This window comes from Podarcis liolepis (genome assembly GCF_965112155.1).
Source record: "Podarcis liolepis genome assembly, chromosome: 5".
Taxonomy (NCBI): domain Eukaryota; kingdom Metazoa; phylum Chordata; class Lepidosauria; order Squamata; family Lacertidae; genus Podarcis; species Podarcis liolepis.
Genome location: NC_139556.1, coordinates 67,962,599 through 67,974,633, shown reverse-complemented (window position 1 = coordinate 67,974,633; position 12,035 = coordinate 67,962,599). Strand labels below are relative to the sequence as shown.

The window sequence follows — 12,035 nt, the reverse complement described above, 5'->3', positions numbered from 1 at the left end:
TTGGCCGAGGGAGCCGGCGTACAGCTTCTGGGTCACGTGGCCAGCATGACTAAGCCGCTTCTAGCGAACCAGAGCAGCACACCAAAACACCTTTTACCTTCCCGCCAGAGCGATACCTATTTATCTACTTGCAGTTTGAGGTGCTTTCAAACTGCTAGGTTGACTGAGCAACAGGAGCTCACCCCGTCACGGGGAATCAAACCGCCAACCTTCTGATTGGGGGTTAAGTCTGTTTAGGACTGATTAGGACTGTTAAGTCCTAGGCTCTGTGGTTTAACCCACAGCGCCACCTGCATCCCTGGGTAAGTAGCTTGCTACTAAAGGAAAAGTGGCAGTGATTACTGACTACCACAGAAGATTTCATGAAAGGTGTAAGTGAGACAAAGAAAACAGCACCCTGATCTTTTATTCCAAGCAGATGCTGGGTGTCTTTAGTACCAGAAGGCTCAGACATGACAAAGTGACAATCTCAGAAAATTTCAGAGAACACCTCGAGAGTGTTTATACATATCTGACACTTAAGCCTGACCTTTCTACATTACAAAGATAATTGTCAACCAGTTTTCTGCCTACTTCCCTACACATGCTGAGGAATGCAATGTCAGAAGCAGCCTTTAGCGTTCTTTGATTCTGCTCATTGAAAGCAGTATTTCTTTCAAAGCTCTTTCAGTGAGACTGTGTCTCTCTACCCTCCATAAAAAAAATTCATTAATGGATCCCAAAGCTATACCAACAGAATTCCTCACCAGGATTCTCCTTGCTGTGGGAATATCAAGGATCTGCTCACCAGTGGAACTTTGGCATTTTACTAAAGAGTTCAGTGTAAATATGAATAAGGAGTAAATCTGCTTGTTAACTTTTTAACACAAGTGAAATAAACTTTTTAGCAGTGAAATGGAGGAAGAAAAGAATCTTTGTACCTGTGTTTTATGCATGTGCACATAATCTAAATGCTAGCTGTCGTGTTTTATTTTTCCTTTGTAGGTTCCAGAACACTCAACATTTCTTCTAACTGGATTGGAAAAAAGGAGAGACCCTCCAGCAAGATCTATGGACTTTTCTTCCTTTGCCTTGTTCAGGAGGTGTTCACCAAATAGCCATATCCCTCTCTCTTTGGCAGGATTATAAGGGTCCGCTTACCTTTCTTCATAGCACCTGAATTTATACAAGATGAGTGACATGTTAGAAAAGTCTCTCTCAGGATTGAAGTCTATTATGGGCCACTTGCCGCAAGGGCAGAGCCTAAAGTTTCACCAGTGATGGAGATATTGGTTATATAATCTGTGGCCACTGGACTACCTTAAAAGAAAAACAAGCCCTGAAACAAATGTTCTGGATTATAACCAAAAGGAGAACCTCCCTGGCATAAAATTTGATGTTCAAAGCTAATCACAAGTCTAAAATACTCCTATTTGCAAATAGTGTCTTTTAAAAAACACTAGGTTCTTTTCTTTTGTTTTTCCCTTTGCAAGATTTAATGAAAAGCAACAAATCTGACAGCCAGCTACTGCTGTGCCTTTTTATTGCTAACAAATTACTAGCATTTCAAAAGTTATTCTAGAGCAGGAGGGAAAGGGCTGCAGAAGCTAGAAGTCTATATCCATTTTCAACAACAGATCAAACAGGCTTTTAGTTATTCAGCCTGTGGACATGCTATTCCGTAAATTGATTAGAAAATGCTATGCCTTAATAATTAAAAAAGTTGAAAACCCTTCTAACCACTCTATGAAGGGTAAATAGATTGCTTTCCTATTTAAGTAAGGATTGTGATGCCAATGGAGGAAAAATAGCAGAGCATTTCTTCCTTCTTCCCAGATGTTCATTTGCTACAACTCCCAAGAATGGCCAGCTACTCAAGGAGCCTTAATATTTCCTAGATTTGCGAGTTTGTATGACTAAATATAAAATTGTGTTTAATATACATACACTGTATATTTTATAAATTAATACAGCCAGAGGTTCAATTACAGGTTACCAATTATTATTCCTGTAAGTGCTGGTAGCTCTCTAGCATCCTATTCGGCAATTGCAAAAAAGAAGGGGGGAAAAGGGGGGGCAGCCTTGTTCCCTAGAAAGCTAATCCTGGCAGCCTTAAAGAGTTGTAAATATAGTTTCTTCAGCAAAAGATAGCACTAACCATTCCCAGCAGGAAAAGGCCCTTCCCACAGATATCACAAAAGGATAGCCTCTAGGAGAAGGGCTCACTGCAACCAATAAACATTTAGGTTTATTCCAATTATTTACATAAGTTTTGCAGCAGTATTAGCTAAATGATCCCCCTCCCCACAGAAATTGCATTTTTCACTACAAACCTTCTCGAAAGGCATGGGCTGTAAGAGAAAATCATATACTTAATACGACTAATACAAGATCGCCAAACTCTCTCCATTTCAAATTGCAGCATTTTAGTTGGAAGTTCTGTAATTTGTCCTGTTTTATGAAAAGAAATAGAAATCTGGATTTCTCATTCAGGGAAGGCTTCTTCAAGAACAAGAAGAAAAGGAGAACTTTTAAGAAGGCCTAGCTTGTATAGATTGGCAAGAGTACCAAAGGACCACAGATTGACCACAGACACCAAAGGACCACAGATTGCATTGTTGGAGTAGTGTTAAAACTACGTTTTAAGCTTTTCTAGCATTTTAAGCACTGATTTGTCTGAGCAGCCAATCATGTACTGCCACAATGAACCTAGGCATTGAGAAAATATGCATTTTCATGTTTCATTAGCAAGTAGAGAATTTATCATGCCTTCTGTTTCTGATGTTCAGGTTGTGAGCAGCTTATGTAGCCAAAACAGCACCAGGCTTTGGGGGGGACTTCATGGTTTGCAAAAGTACAAAAATAAAATCATATGAGGGGGACGGCGACTAAAAATGGACAGAACCCCAAAACAGCCATGAGGCCACACAATGCTGATGGGAGGGGAGAATTGGAATGAAGAGGTGGAATACTGAACAGAAGCACTCTCCACGTGCTACGGTGTTTTGTCTCCGGTCTTACTTACAAGCACTTAAATCCCAACTGCTTCAGTTTAATTGGCTTGAGGGCGCATGAAGGCAATCTCACTGTTAAAAATACAGCTTCCAAGGTGCAAAAAAGGGGGTGGGGGAGGAAATGGTTAGTAATCCCGTCAGCTAAATAGCACATTTTTCCAGGCCCAGTAAATTGACAAAGATAGTGAGAGGTCTTCAAAGCCGGTTTCTTGTCTGCCGCACAGCAACACTGGTTTTCCCCCCCAGGCACAGTCTAAAGTAGAAAAGTCTGTATCAAGTCAGTATTTTATAGCCAGATTGAGGCATATATAATGCAGCAATAAACTAAAAAAGATTTTATTCTGTCAAAGTTATTTTGTTTTGCATTTTAGATTAAAATACAATTTATTTAAAAGCTAGTCTGCTTTCTTTAAGAATACGTGAGGATGCCAGTTGGCTACCAAAATCCTGTTCCTTTACCAACAATTTTAGCAGTTGTCAGCCACCAACAACCAGCAAAACCTGTTTGCTATCCCGAGCATGAAATTTGTGCTTGCAAACTGCACCTAGGCCCGCATTTCCTCTCCCATAAATCGTTATCTATGTTTTGCTTCACAGAACCCACAACAGCTACTTCTCTGTTCTGAGAACAACATCTGACTTTTTATTTCACAGCCTGCATTTCATCTTCCTTGAAAATCCATCCCTAGCATTGCCTATTTCAAGTCCCTCGGAGAAAAACAAAATTGTTTCCATTCTTAAAATGAAGTGCATTCTTATCATCTAGAGTAGAGGCGGGTAACCTGTGGCTCTTCACATGTTCTTGGACTTCCATAATCCATGACCTTGTTGGCTGGGGAGTTGGGATTCAATAACAGATGGAGAGACCCTGATGTAGAGGAATTCCTCAGTCTATCTTGAGAACTCCCACCTCAAGCTTACCCCACGATTCTTAAAATGTGCAGTGGTTCTAAAGGAACAAGCCAAAGTAATGACAGGAGATCACAAACATTTTGAGTTCCATTGCTTTTACACAGCTGCTGAGTAGACTTTACCCTTATTGACCACCACCTCTCATTTTTACACAACTGATGCATTTTCATTCCCCAATGTTCAAGCCAATTCTAGACTTGAACAAGATTATACCAGTACCAAACTTCAGAGATTTTTTAATTTTATGTACTTAGTCTGAATCAGACCCTTTGCCATCACTCTCTGAATCTGAGAGATCGTTTTTCTCTGCCGCTTCCTCCTCTTTCTGCCTCCGTTCTTCTTCACGGGCCAGCAATTTCTTAAATATATTATACTCTTCCAATGAGGAACAGGCCATTTTTTCTATAAAGTCACTTTCAGAAGCTCTGATTATTCTTTTCAGTTTGGGGTTGACAACCTGGGTCTGTCCTTTCTTGTCAGGAGTTTGAAAGAGTCCCAACCGCTCCAAGAAAATAACCCGGTTTTTTATCTCGGCCAGTGATGCTTGGAACAAACCAGAATTCACGATTTCTCTGTGTTTAATCCCCATCCTGAAATAAGCAAACTGAGAAAAAGAAGAAGGAATCAAACCTTGAATAAGCTATTATCAATATTCGATACTAGACTGTGAACCAAGGGCTGGAAAGGGTTTATTATTTGGCTAAACGTGTTTCAGGATCTTTGGTTCTCAACTGTGCCTCTTTTCCTGCCTTTACGTATAGTCAAATCAAGGAGGTTACTAGTTCACTAACACCAGTGCCATTGGATTCCATAATGTTTCCCCCCTAAAACTGGAGAAACATCTGAAGTCCTTAAGATGCAGTTGTGGCAACAAAGGTTGAGACAAGAGTAGCCATCCAGAGAAATTCCATACAAAACTAAGAGTGAGATACAGCATAGCATGAATGGGTGTGCGTCTGCAAAATGGTTTCTTCTCCTCCCCTTGTAGCCCAGCAACCCCTTCCAGATCTTGAGTGGGCCGAACAGATCCCAGGGTGCATGGGAGCTGCAGGAGGAGGGGAAAACCTGAAATGTCACTGCACAAGCAGGCTTATGTTGTGCAAGCAAACGACCGTCACTTGATGTGATCCAAAAATATGAAGTCACAGCCTTTACTGCAATAAATTCAAAAGCATGTCCATAAGATAGCAGAGGAAAGTCAAATGTTACATTTCTCAGGGCCCGCATGAGAGATTCTAGAAACAAATCAATGGAATAGGAAGCACAAAAGCAAAGTTTATTCTAGTTTCTATTATCTATATCAGTATTTGGAAGAGAGGAAAGAAAATATCTTATTTTTAAAGCACATTCTAAAAAATGAGTTACCGTATTTTTCACTCCATAAGACGCACTTTTTTCCTCCTAAAAAGTAAGGGGAAACGTGAGTGCATCTTATGGAGCGAGTGGCGCTGTGCAGAGCCCCTTCAGCAAAGCGGGAGGAGGAACGGAGCCCCTTCTGTTCCTCCTCCCGCTTTGCTGAAGGGGTGCTGCGCAGCTCTCCCTCTCTGCGCAGCACCCCTTTAGTAACACGCCTGTCCTGCGAAGTCGGAGGAGGAACAGAGGGGGCTCCTTTTGTTCCTCCTCCCGCTTCGCAGCGACGCCCCTGTCCTATGAAGCCAGAGGAGGAACAGAAGGGGCTCCTTCTGTTCCTTCTCCAGCTTCGCTGAAGGGGTGCTGCACAGTTCTCCCTCTCTTCGCAGTGCCTCTCCTGCGAAGGAGAGGCGCTGCGCAGAGGGGGAACTGCGCAGCACCCCTTCAGCGACGCACCTGTCCTGGCTTCTGCCTTAGTCACGTGCAGCCTCTTCGGGCAGGGGGAGCCTTCATCCCGCTTCCCTGAAGAGGCTTGGCGCGGCTATCCCAGAAGCCAGAACAGCCAGAGGCTATCCTAGAAGCCAGATCCCTTTTGCTGTTCTGGCTTCTGGGATTCAGAATAATTTTTTGTTTTCCTCCTCCCAAAACTAGGTGCGCTTTATGGTCTGGTGCGTCTTATGGAGCGAAAAATACAGTATATGGAAACTCCCTGCTAAAGCATATCTTTGGTCTTTGCAAGATCTGTGGGTGGGATCTACTGTGACTGGAAGCCTACCAGCTAATCTGCTCTGGGAATGTGCACTGACACTATATATTTGATATGAATTTCTGAAAATATAATGCAGCATACATTACCTGGAATTTGTATTCCACATCACCTAGCTCCTCCAGCAAAATATTTGGGCATGTTTGCAGAATTTTTGATATCTGCTGCACAGAGAAAAGGCATTTTTCTTTGAGGAGATTCTCTAGGACCTCAATTCTCTTTTGTGGCAAGGTAAAAATTCTTGGGAAATGAACTGCCATATGGTTAAGGCCCACTGTTAAAGTAAAGAGGAAAAAGACATAAACAATCATACCCTAGGCTTACTTTTTTGGTTTGTTCCTCAGTACTCCCTGTGTACCTGCTATACATACAGCCACCCAGTCCTCCAGGCTAAAATGTTTCCTGGGTATATGCCTGGCTCATTATTTATTGTGCAGAACTTTGTGCATTTGCATGTGTATGTACTGCAACTGCACAATGCAGGAATAAAGGAAACACTGAGGAGCAAATGAAAAAGGAAATGAAACAATGATTAACGATACAGAAGGAATTCTTTAGACAGAGAAATACAACTTTTTCATATAAAACAAATTTGGAGGGCTAGAAGAAAGCTTGAAAGGAAAAATGCTTTTACATCCTTTCCTAACCCAAGTTTTATCAAGCAAGCACTTCTAAAATCTGCAATTCAGTTTCAAACTTTCCCTTTTCTGCTGTATTTGTAGCATCTGGGAGCACCTGGAGATGCAGATTTGCCCTTTACATTCCACCTACAATTGTGGGCCAAACTTTCACAGCTGGATCTAATCTTCTTTAAAAGACCATCTAAATCTGTGATGTATAAAGTGATCAAAGAACATATATTTCTATCAATGTAATGGAGCCATGGTTCCTATCACTGCATGTGCAACTTAATTTGCACCCTTTCCTAGAGATCAGATTTTCTGTCATTTATTCCATATAATGCCCACTAGAAGAGTTAAAGATAATGCTCACAGGCTCCAAAAAGGGTTACAAAAATCCAGTATGGCCCACAGCACACAATTCAGTACAGATGTTCCACTGATTGCATAGCAGAGAGAAAGCATTACCTTCCTTGAACGCCAGCCTCCTCAGCAGATCTGCACGGTCCTTTATATGCTTTGATGACATTCCTAGCAATTCAGGGCTCTTCTGTAAGACATTTAGTGTGGCGTCTGTGCTTAAACCCAGAAGAAGGAGCTCTGAAACAACAGCCAACCTGAGCTGAGGAGGTGCATATGGCTGCAAGCTGAACAAGTGTGTTATCTGAGCAGGGCTTAGCCCCATGTCCAAGAATGGATCTGCCACCTTCCCCAGCTTCAGGAGATCTGAATCAGGTGGTCTCTCTGGCTCTACTTGGGAAGTAGCAAGAGTCTCTAGAAGCTTCTGAGAGGCTTCATTGGTGTCTGTTTTACAGCTTCTATGGGATACATTTGCTTCACTTCGTCCAGAAGAACTGGTGCCAGTCAATCTGCAGCCCAGGTGTTGAAGAGAGCATAGAAAGGCAAGTGGTGATGCCTTCAAATAAGACAACAGGATAGAGTCACAGGCAATGGGGACAAATTTGTGCTTCTGCAAGACCTAAAGGAACAGACAACAAATTCTCATTTATTATAAAGTATTGTGTAGTTCAGAAAACTTTAGGCATCAGAACTAGGGGACCAAAGCATCCTTGCAAAAATGAAACCACACAGTCATTCTAACAAGTTTTTCAAGCCATCAGACTAGTAGTATGAGTCCATGGTGGTCATTTACTCTGTCAGTGTTTGCATTACAGTGATGCCCACAAGCACCATGAAGATAAATAATAATATTTATTTATAATCATAAAAGGGGTCATGGATTACTATATACAAAACTCAATCCGGTCTGGTATAAGTAACAAATACAATGAATCTTACACTGCTGATCCATCTCAGATCATTTGTTAGCCAACACTTGCAAAGCATCAGTTTCAAAGCAGCTCTCATTATCCCGTAAAGTAGTATGCTCTCAAAATCACAGTGCGGACTAAATGTATTTTAATCCATTTACAACAATGGTAGCTGAAGATGGTTTAAAAAGGTAGTTTCCAACACCTCCAATTCATGATTATAGACTGGCAATTCTAAACTATATTAACTACTGTATTGTTAGAGACATGGCCATTTTTTTCCAAATTAAGAAAATACTATGGATGCATATACCTGGGAGTAAGTCCTATTTTACTTGGTGGACCTTACTTCTACCAATTAAGTTTAGGATAGCCATTCACATACGAAACACTAAGCATACCTTAGGAGGGTATAACAGTGAAAACTAATCTATTACTTATCCATTTAAAAGCTTGTATGTCCCATCTTTTTCCACTAAGTTTACTTGGAAGCTTAAGCTTATAATAACATAAACATCAAATTTCAAACAACACAAACCAACCAAAACACACAACCAGAAAAGGAAAGGCGGACTCTCTAAGTTGCCATTAATTGACTAGATGCCCTTTCAGGCAAACTGTTCTCTCTTGCTGCCATCCTTACCCCCACAAGCAACATGCGGATATCAATACCAACTTACTATACACTCTTGTTGCAATGATTCAGTGATTAAAGTGCTGTTATTTACTTCAGGGGTGGAAAACCATTGTTCCCCCAGACGTTGCTGGACTACAATTCCTATCATATTTGCTGCATATTTTGGGATCTCTGCTGGGGTCCTCTCACCAAACAGTACTTGCCCCAAACCTATATCTTTGTATCCAATAAATTAATTATTTTATATACTCCCCCCCCCCTCTTTACTTGCCAACCAACATTTAGCTGTTCTTATTTTATCTGTAAGCCACCTTGTGTCTCTGTCGAGGGAAAGGCGGTATACAATAAGCAAATGTATAATAAATAAAATAATAATAATTCTAAAGAGGCGGCCGGAAAGAGAAGTGGGCAAAGCGCCACGGACTCTAATGAGAGCCGTGCCCAAAAAGCCTCTGCAAGGGCAAGAACGAGCGAGGCTGCAGGCACAAGAACACGCGTGTATCTCGCGTGTCGGCCTGCTACCACGAACGCGAGGCTCAACGCGCAGAGGTAACGCTTGGGCTCCACTCCGTCCAGGCTGCCTCCCACCGTGAAGCTGGGAGTCTCTCGCACATCCGCCACGGGGCGGCGAAGAAGCATGTGCTGGTGGGCCTGGGTTTGCCGTGAGGGCGCGTCGCCTCGGGGCCAGAGCGCTACCGGCCCAGCCGCCAAGACTCCTCCCTACCTGCGCGCAGAAGCGCCCCAGCTGCGCGCCCCTCATCTTGCGAAGCTTCCTCTCCGGCGCGAGGCTCTCAGAGGAGGGTGTTCGGGCAAACGCCTCCCCCCTCGGAAACGGAAGCTGAAGGGAGAGTTCCGCCGCGCGGTTGAGGGCTGGGCGACCTCCCTGGGCCCCTCCCGTGCGGGAGAAAGCTAGCTGCGTTTAGGCCGATCGATGCGGAGGGCAACTGAGTTTAGGAAGTAGTCTGCTATTCTCCCGTAATGAGACATTTTTAAAGTCATACCCTTAAGATTTGAGTGCTCGGGGTGGGGAATCTGTAATGCACACACCTGTCCCACTCAAAATAATGTAGCTACACACGTCCAGATGAGATTTGATCCCGGCTCTTGTTTACCAAAACAATGTCCGTTTGGAGGCAAACGGGGGATTATTCACACCCCACTTTGAAGATATATATACAGTGCCGGATTTACCTGTAAGCTAAACAAGCTAGAGCTTAGGGCCCCACTCTTGAGGGGCCCCCAAAAAATTAAAAAGGAAAAAACAACTGGATGTACATTTCCAAAATATAAGATAAAAAATAAAATAAAACCTACATGCAGCAAGTGTTTTGTGTTATGTAGGCTCCTATGATGTAAGTAATGGGCCCCATCTGCTAGCCTGCTCCCTAAAATATCACTGGTTTGCTCATTTCTATATATAGGGTGCCTACATTCTGCCTGGACTGGTTGCATGGCAACATGTGCAAATGGCTTTAGATACAGTGGTACCTCTGGTTACATACTTAATTTGTTCTGGAGGTCCGTTCTTAACCTGAAGCTGTTCTTAACCTGAAGCACCACTTTAGCTAATGGAGCCTGCCACGCGATTTCTGTTCTCATCCTGAAGCAAAGTTCTTAACCCGAGGTACTATTTCTGGGTTAGCGGAGTCTGTAACCTGAAGCGTATGTAACCTGAGGTACCACTGTACCTATAAGGTCCATAAATTACCATATGGCATATATTCAGCACACAAAAACAGCAATTTGTTGTTGACAAGGGACAGCTGGACATATAAAGGGCCCCATTACCTTCAGTAGCTTAGGGTCTCATCAAACCTAAATCCAACCCTGTATATATAGGAACAGAAATAAAAGCTGCTGGGGACAGTAGAGGTGACCTCATAAGTTGATTAGCTGAAACAGGGTTTTGAATTAAGGTTTCCAAGTTACTACTAGGGGTTTTATGTGCTGGAGGGCCGACACCCAACCGTGAAACCGACACCAACTTTGAGGTAGAAAACATGATACTTTTCACAAGAAAACATGAACAACGCTATTGTCTAAGCAGGACTGGTGAAGTCCCAAATAGGGATTTATAATTGGAAACCCTGATGGAGCCCGCCGCTATCGTACACCATGTAATGAATGGAACTTCTTACTGGCCCTGAAGGAGGTGAGGACAGGTGACCCCACGTAGGCCCGAAGTCAGCCCCCCCAACCTAGGCCTCAAAACTGTCCAAAATTCCTTTTCTCTTCTAAAAATCCACAGCTAAAGTTTTCCTCTGCTTTTCTCACAAGATGCTGTGCATAGGCAAACCGTTACTTTTATCAGTACGAGAGAGCTTCAAAAAGGCTAATGAGTAGGCTCTGTTCAAAGCAAGCCTGAGAACTGACTTTTATCTCATTCAGTTGCAACATCTTGGACATGCTGAACCACAAGGGTCCTCAACCCCCTTGGCTTCTCACCCCCTTTCCTGGGAAGAGTCCAAAAGAGTCCCAAGACAGGAGCTTTCTGTTCATGCTCAGGAAACACATCATGGGGCAGGACTCTTGAAGAGGAGGAGAAAGGGGAGGGAACTGGAAGGGGAATATATGCTCTGTGCAAATGACTGTGAACCCGTGCTTGTTTGTGAAACTATCACACTTGCTCCTTCTACCAGTTCATGGATGGTAGGAATAAAGCTTTTTCTCCGAACTATTCCTTGAGTGTCTGTTTGACTCCCACTCCCTTTCCTGAGCGCAATATTTTTCCCACCCGAGGGCAAAGCCTCATAAGGCTACAGCCCCAGTGGAGGGGCATATCCTCCAGCTAGCTGTCTTCCTCCACTCAAGGAGGGAAGCTGGAGAAACAATTGCTGTTACAAGCATATTGAAATTGTGTACAAAAATAAGATAAGGAGGAAATAACTCTTAAAGGGTAATCTAACAGGCAAAGCCATTCAGTAAATTCTATCGTTTAAAACAGGGATGGGCAGAAGGTAGATCATGTGGTGGCTCTCTGGATTATATTAAGTGGTTCAGAAAGGACGTGTGGCAAATCTAGTACTCAGAACAAATTCCTGGGTTCAGAATTCTCAATGTATACCTTTGGCTCAGGTTGGTAGATTTAAGTTCTAATGAAAAACGTAAGTCTGAAATCTGTCCACTCCTAATTTAAAACTGCTTGCGTACTACATATACAACAAAGCCTTTGCCTACCACTCCTAGAGTTTACCATACCCATTGAGTCAATCACCCATCTCCTACTACCCTCCTGAGGAAAACCCCACCCCACCCTCCCACTTTATATAAAGGTCTGATGACTTCAGTTTCAGTGTATCTGAAGAAGTGTGCATGCACATGAAAGCTTATACCAAGAACAAATTTAGTTGGTCTCTAAGGTGCTACTGGACAATTTTATTTTTTATATGTATATTTTGACTGCGTCAGACCAACACAGCTACCTACCTGACTCTCCTAGAGGTATTGCCTTTCTGACACCACCTCTTTTGTTCATTCTCGTAGAGA

The 12,035-nt window shown here is 42.8% G+C and overlaps 2 protein-coding genes across 6 annotated transcripts in view; one reads left to right on the top strand and one right to left on the bottom strand.

Annotated features, from left to right (window-relative positions):
- The window catches only part of SNED1 (sushi, nidogen and EGF like domains 1), a 74,596-nt gene extending 72,556 nt beyond the window's left edge, over window positions 1-2,040 (top strand). For all 3 annotated transcript variants that reach the window (XM_083506294.1, XM_083506296.1, XM_083506295.1), the window contains one exon: window positions 985-2,040. The gene's annotated coding sequence lies outside the window, so the exon portion shown is untranslated. The remainder of the gene's footprint in view (window positions 1-984) is intronic.
- Window positions 377-9,379, bottom strand: MTERF4 (mitochondrial transcription termination factor 4). Of its 3 annotated transcripts, XM_083506544.1 has the most exons (5): window positions 8,593-9,104; window positions 7,110-7,620; window positions 6,111-6,295; window positions 4,156-4,509; window positions 377-1,155 (listed from the first exon to the last, which is right to left on the bottom strand). In XM_083506544.1, the coding sequence occupies exons 1-4, from the start codon at window positions 8,695-8,697 to the stop codon at window positions 4,156-4,158; spliced, it is 1,155 nt and encodes a 384-aa protein (XP_083362670.1). In that variant the 5' UTR covers window positions 8,698-9,104; the 3' UTR covers window positions 377-1,155. The 3 variants fall into 3 exon arrangements, with proteins under 3 accessions (XP_083362670.1, XP_083362672.1, XP_083362671.1); XM_083506546.1 differs by lacking the exons at window positions 377-1,155; window positions 8,593-9,104 and adding an exon at window positions 9,274-9,379 and having other exon boundaries at window positions 3,314-4,509; XM_083506545.1 differs by lacking the exons at window positions 377-1,155; window positions 8,593-9,104 and adding an exon at window positions 9,138-9,250 and having other exon boundaries at window positions 3,314-4,509.
- Window positions 9,380-12,035: the final 2,656 nt, after the last annotated feature.